Source organism: Porites lutea, chromosome 7 (genome assembly GCF_958299795.1).
Source record: "Porites lutea chromosome 7, jaPorLute2.1, whole genome shotgun sequence".
Classification (NCBI taxonomy): domain Eukaryota; kingdom Metazoa; phylum Cnidaria; class Anthozoa; order Scleractinia; family Poritidae; genus Porites; species Porites lutea.
The window spans coordinates 13,159,679-13,166,821 of record NC_133207.1 but is presented as its reverse complement, the minus strand read 5'-3'; the positions used below and the strand labels follow the sequence as shown (position 1 = coordinate 13,166,821).

The 7,143-nt window shown below is 39.4% G+C and overlaps 1 protein-coding gene across 1 annotated transcript in view; it reads right to left on the bottom strand.

Moving 5' to 3' along the window:
* Positions 1-6,817, bottom strand: part of LOC140943688 (uncharacterized) — a 29,519-nt gene extending 22,702 nt beyond the window's left edge. The window contains exon 1 of the mRNA XM_073392800.1: positions 6,493-6,817. Within this exon, the coding sequence (XP_073248901.1) occupies positions 6,493-6,778 (286 nt within the window). The 5' untranslated portion in view covers positions 6,779-6,817. The remainder of the gene's footprint in view (positions 1-6,492) is intronic.
* Positions 6,818-7,143: the final 326 nt, after the last annotated feature.

The window sequence follows — 7,143 nt, the reverse complement described above, 5'->3', positions numbered from 1 at the left end:
AATATATTCAGTATATTCAAAGAAACCTTACCTTTTGCATAAACATGAATCTCATGAATCGTCCTAACCGCCAGTGAACCGTTGCCAGTTATCCAGTGGCGGAGCGTAGCCTGATTTCGAATTTCACGGTGCCCACGTGCAGATTTTTTGATCAGCGGTAAATAAATCATAAGCGCGCGACTCCGCGCGCGCACAATTCGCGCACATAGAGGAGCCACCTAAGAGGAGCTGATTACTCCTGATACCCAGCTGGATATACACCCAAGAAAAATTTCTAACAAATTAGAGGGATAAAATATCTCCAGCAAGAATTTTTGATACATTTGATAAATTTTCGACCGCAGATTTAAGACTTTACTTCCCAGCAGAACAGCCGAAACCTCAGTTCCCAGCCAGCAAAAGTTTCTCTGTAGAACAGATATTGTGAGGAACAGATCCGTTGGGTGCCCCTGAACAAAGCCTTCATATATATTGGCGACAAATTCGAGGACAGCCATATAGTTGTAGAATGATGTGGTCGTAAGCTATATTGATGGTGACTAAGAATGTCAATTTTTCAAGAAATCCAGACAATCTGAAGTAAAAGAGTTTCGTAAAGACCTTAGAAAGACAGGGGAGAATAGAAATAAGCCAGTAGTTAGAGAATAAAGAAGAGTCATCACATTTGAAGATTGGGAGGATCTTGGCTGTTTTGAGCTTACGAGGAAACACACGATGAGAAAATGACAGATTACAGATATGAGATAAAGGGACAGCTATTAAATCAATAGTTTCTTTTATGGGGGAAATACAGAGGGCATCAAAACCCTCACATTTACCATTTTTTCAGAGAATGGACTAAATAGCAACCTCAGCTGGAGAAATTGGGTTAAGATAGAAACAATTTGCATAATAACGAGTAATTTGAATGGGAGAGATTTTATTTGCCAAAGAAGGGCCAACATTAGCAAAGAATTATTAAACTTTGTAGCTATCTGAGTTGGATTTGAGTATGAACCAGAACTATCTTTCATGTTATTGAAACGTTGCTCAGGTTCCCTTTTGGAGATGACCAAGTCTTTCTCAAATCTGAACTGACAGAGAGCAGTTTGTCATGGGACTATTTTTCTGGCAAGTTTGATGAGAAAATTGTGGTACTATTTATTACAGTATTTGTTGTATCTCAACTTGTTGACTGCGGTTGGGTTTAACTGAAAATGTTTGTAAAGAGAATTTTTCCTTTTACAAGTAAAGAGACCTGTTGAGAACCACGGTTTTTAAGAGCGACTAGATTCAGAGCATGCAGGTTGCTATATTCCTAGACTTTCACTCAACTAAACAGGGACTGCCATTGGTTCATTCTTGGTCACGTGGCCTTGACTAAAAGCAAATGTGTCCCGCCTCGGGCTACATTACAGCACGTGATCAAAGCATGGTTGGAAGTGGCGTGACAGACGGCGGGAAAAACACCTGCCAGTTTTTTTTCCGTGAATGAACAAAACAGCACAAACAAGAAGCAACGATTTTTAAAGTTATCCCAAAAGTTCCCAGAAGAAAAACAGCAGCTAGTGGAGGAAAAAGATGCAGATAATATAAGGAGAGTACTTTGTAAATCATTCATTCAGTGCTTTTGAGAATTAAATTTGTGTTGTTTTAAGTATCGAGGTGACCGTTTTGAACAAAACACTTAATGTCAGGTCCCTCGGGAAACCAGTTAGTTTTGTTTTCCCTCGAGTCCTGATGTTTCCCTTGACTTCATCTCGGAAAACATTAGGGCTCGAGGGAAAAGAAAACTAACTGTTTCCCTCGGGATCTGACATTAAGTGTATAATGATGTACTGTAAGACTAGAGAATGTGTCATAAGATTAATTTACAGAGTTATTGGAATAGATTAAAGACCAATCGACATTTTCCAGCTTAGACCTGAATGCTGACATAGTTGTGGAGTTAATGAGACGAGTCTCTTTTGGCATGGTGGCTCAGCAACTAATTTCAAGTTAGTGACTTGGAAAACTGCGAGATGATCAGATAAATCCGTGTAAAGAATGCCACTATTAATGTTAAGTTCAAGATTGTTTGTAAATATGTTGTCAATCAGAGTTGCAGTTGAGGAAGTTATGCGAGTTGGTTTACAGACCGAAGGATAGAGGCTATTAGATGTCATAAGATTAATGAACTCATTTGTAGGTTGATGAGAATGGGAGTTAAGGATGTTGATATCAAAATCACCCATATTATTATTCATTCAAAATATTTCCCCAATTCTGATTGGCTAAAAGCACACGTTTAATTCACCGTAACCAGTTACTGATGACCAAATTTGGAAGAATTTGGACTTTAACACGGAAATGACGTCAAAAATGCAGCGTTTTCGTAGGTTAAGGCACCGTTAACCGAGAAGACCTGGGGACGAGGTTGAGTTGAGTTGTTTTGGTTGTGAACTTAAAAAAAATGGCAGACATTTCACTCGTTTCAAGAGTAAGAACTAGGCGAAAAAATAGCTAAAAACACGGCAAGAACAGCAAGAAGACAACTCGAAGGGCGACATCTGCTATTTGGAGAATATTTGCGGAGCTGGACAAACCTAAACGTACACTATCGAAGATGAACTGAACATCGATGGATCGATGGAGGTAAGCATGTTTTAGCTATGTTTTTAAAGTTGGAATTATTTTGAATGATTAATAAAACAGTTATTGAATTCGGCTTTCGCATCATATGAAGAATTATGGAGATCTCGGAGGGTGTTATCCGCCTCGGCCTACGGCCTCGTTGGATAACACCCTCCTCGATCTCCATAATTCTTCATAAGATACTCAGCCTCATTCATTAACTGTTAAATATAAGATAGAGTCTTCTCAAAACTGATGGCTGACAAGATATCTTCAGTAGACTTGGTAAAGTCATTAAGACTATAGTGGCAGCCAACAAAAACATTTTTGCCATGAGGTCGCATGATTTCCACAAAAACGGATTCGTACAATGAATTGTCAGAAGGTTGAAGATCAGTCTTAGGCTTAAAATTCAGATTACTAGACGGAATGTAAAGACCAACTCCCCCACCTGATTTATGTTCTCTTGAATTGGAGATAAGATGATAGCCAGGAATATTGAAGAGATCAGAATTAAACTTGTTTGACCAGGTTTCAGAAACGGCGATAGCAGAGTCCAACATGTTAAGGTAATTCCCTGGTTTTGCAGTGCGCATCACCTGCTTTGCATTTTCAAACGGACCGGTGATTTTCACCGGTCGCCTGAAAAGAGGTAAATATGGCCCTTTTGCAGTCCTAATGCTTTTCATGGCAATTTTGATAATTCTACCCGCCTAAAAAGGTGTTTGTCTTAAAAATCGCCCCAGTTCTCTCGCGAAAAATGATCATTTAAAGCCGTCATTGTTCCTTTGTTATCGTTTTGCGATGCAACGAGAACGGCGGCCCCCTTTTTTATTTGCGTTTTTTACTCGTTATGGCTACAAAAAAAAATATATTACCGAGAAAAATATCTGAATAGTAGAAGTTGTATTTTTTTTAAATGAGTGACGCGAATTTCCGTATTTTGAGCCACACCGAAGTACCAGATAAGGGACTGTGCAATAATTATCAGGAGGGGGGGGGGCTAAAAAACTTGAGGGGGCGCATTACATAAAATTGCTGCCAAGATAGGGGGGGCTCAAAGTAAAATCACTCATTTGACGGAGGGGGGCCTTAAGTTTTATTTGAAATGTAAATAAAATTAAACGCAATAAAAGATTCTCGATACAGGCATCATGATAGACTGTAACAAATATCCCTGCAAATTGGTTCCCTGTTCCTGATCTTAGTGATACAGCAGCCTTACCACGCGGGTATATTCCATCCAATGTGACCAGTCTGAGTGATGAAATCGATCGACAACTTCCAAGTGTGCAAGTCAAGAAGTTAGTCGATTCTGGTATGTTAACCTCTTCCAACGCCAACGAAATGCAGGAGGTGTGCGAGAAGTTGATGGTTGATGAAATCACTCTCAGAAGTTTTGTTCAACATCGTGAATTTCTTGCATTGAAAGCTCAAAAAAGGGAAGCTGAACGCAATACCCTTCCAGACATTAACTGGAAAGAAAAAAATGAAGTCAAATCCCTCACAGCAAGACAAATTAAGATCTACCTTAAGCAGAACAATCTTCATGTATCTGGAAGTAAAGCTGCGCTGGTAGCACGTGCTCTTGATTTCTCGCATACTGGAACACGAAACAACGAAAGAAATAGTGCCAATGACAGTGACACAGAACTCCTATCCAGTGATTCCGAATACGACTCTGATTCTCACACAGGTGCTTCCGAAAACAACTCTGATTTGGATTCAGATGATTGCGAAACGGATGGCTTTGTTGAACATTCATACGAGGTACTATTTGTTCCAGACGACGACATCCAACAAGTAAGCGTACTCTTACTGTAGCATGACGATTTAAAAGGTATTTACTTAAAAGCATCTATGGTAATGGTGGCGGTGAGGGGTGGGTGTGTGTGTGTGGGTGGTGGTAGGGAGGGGAGGAGGTGCGACGTTATTTTTAACATAACAGAGAGGGGTTAGAACTTATTTGTTTTTGTTTTGGAGGGGGTGGGGGGGCTGTCTAAGTTTTTGCTAGATAACTCTAGTTTTTCAGCCCCCCCTCCTGATAATTATTGCACAGTCCCTAACGTTAAAACTGTCCATTTCTCTTCCTTTTTTCAAGATCGGGTAATTTGAGGTTACTTAACTGAAAAAATAAAAGCCCAGAAAAACAAACGGGCTTAAGGTTTTAGTAAGATTCATAGCGTTTGCTATAAAATAAGAATTATTGACGATTCTTCAAGTTTCGAACATTTCGCGCCCAACTGTCAACTATTTCAATAATAATTATACAAGTCATGAAATCGCATTCAATTAAGGGAAACAGCTCAGTCTTTTTCTGGCAGTATGCATGTGACCTATATGCAGACGGGAAGTTCTTTTTAAATAACGTAGCTTGTCTAGCTTCAGTATATACCGGAACGTACTGCGGAACAAGTCATGGTTTTTATCTCCTTGTTCTGAATAGTGTTTAATTTCTTTAGAGATAGTCCTATACAGGGCCCAATCCGATCCTGAAAAGAATATGGTTGCGCACTGAACTCATGACAAATGTCACGATTACCGCCTATACACGTATTCATGACCTTGTGCGATACAAAATGCGCCGAACAAGTGAATTGTGCATTCGATCGCCTCAAGGATCTAGAAAAACTGGTTATGCAACAGAATGATTCAAGGTAAAATTCCCGCTTGGAATCTCCTATTGAATGGTAAGCAAAGAGTGCAAAGAAAACCAATTAGTTTGTTTAGGAAATGTTTTTTTTTTTTCATTTTTTCCTACACAATTTCTTCTTGAAAGGACATTAATCCCGGGACGAGCCGGTCAGGGTCAAGCTTCTGTTACAACCTCTATGTTCATAGTTCGATGTGCCTCAGTAAAGCTGTTGCTATTTGATAAGGGCGGCGAGGTAATCGGTGCGGTCTAACTTTGGCAATGGTGTATTATTTCTTTAATGGTTGAGCCAGACGCTCAGACCAGGGGCCGAGGAGCTCCCATATAAAAATTACGGGGAATCGTCTTCTCTGCACATTTTGGTGCTTCTAAAGGTGATAAAAATTGAAAGCCAATACTTCTACCCACACAGGTGCGCGTAAAGAAATGATAATAATAATAATAATAATAATAATAATAATAATAATAATAATAACAATAATAATAACAATAATAATAATAATAATAATAATAATAAAACAAAACGCTGTATTTTAACTAATCAGGATAGCCAAGGAAAGCATAATTCGATGTCAATCTTTAGTAATGAAATCACTATTAACTTTTCTTTGCTTTTCTTTCTTTGTGCAGTCTCTGTAGGGATCAAATATAGCTTGAGTCACCCAGAGATTGGTCTTCTTTTCCGATTTTATTCTAATTTTCTAACGAAAATCTCTGTCTATTTCACCGCAAGGGAGTTCCCAAGCATCCCCTGGCATTCAGATAAGGGAAATCCAAAGATACGCTTTCCTCAATTTTTTTCATTTCGTTCCTTATTTTCCTTGTAGTAGTGATTCAGGCTAGCGAGAGAAAGCGTGAAGTAAATAGCGCTAAGCCATCTTCCAAACGATTTGCTGGTATAAAAAAAGCAGTAAACATTAACCCATCATGACCGTAATTGATAGTTGGTGCTTCCGCCGGGTTATTACCCTTTGTTAACGTAATGACAACTAAGATGTCAACTGTTTTAGAATACATGTAAATCGCATTCAGTCCCGTCTTTGTTTGGCGGTATGCATAAGGCCTAAAATGAAAGTTATTTTCAAATAACATACCTTCATAGATTTGTGCTAATTATTATTTATGTAGGAACCTGATTAGGCTAAATTGGGAAAATGCAGGATCCAAGATGCCTGTTTTTACTTCACACCACACCAATATCCTATTGGGTGACTTATCACCACAAAATTCAAACCCCCCCTGTGTACCTTGGATGGAAGCATTATTAACACAATCTGCAGAGCATCTCAAGGGGTCCATAGTGTTTTGGGCATTCATCACACTTAATGCTAAAGCCAAAGATGCAGCAGCAGTCAGGAGTGAAATGATCCCCACGGCAGTAACAATGTACAACATTCGCTGGAGTTTAAGAAAATTCTCTTGACAGGACTGACGAGGTTCTATAGATGGCTTCGCTCCTTTCTCAGGGCCTTTTATATCGTCAGGGGCCACGTCGTCATAAATCACTGTATCATCTGTTTCTTTGGATTCCATTTGGATGTCTAAATAAGGGTTTTCTTCTCCAACCGTTGTTTTCTCCATAGGAAACGAATTTCGGACACTCGCTTTACTGATCGGCTTCGTCTTGTGTAATTGATCTGCGTGCGTTACAGATTAGATGAATTACCAAAATAACGTCAGTGTCGTTATGTGATTGGCATTCATTGATGGACCTGCATCAAGGGCAAGGGTATTTTGCAGAACGCAGAATGCAGAATGGCATTGTTCGGCAGAGAGTTAGAAAACAATGCCAAATTGTTGTCTCGCCTCATTTGCATATTGAGAACAACGCCATTCTGCGTTCTGCAAAATTTCCGTGCCGCCTGCAGCAATATCCATATTTACTCCTTTTGAACGGT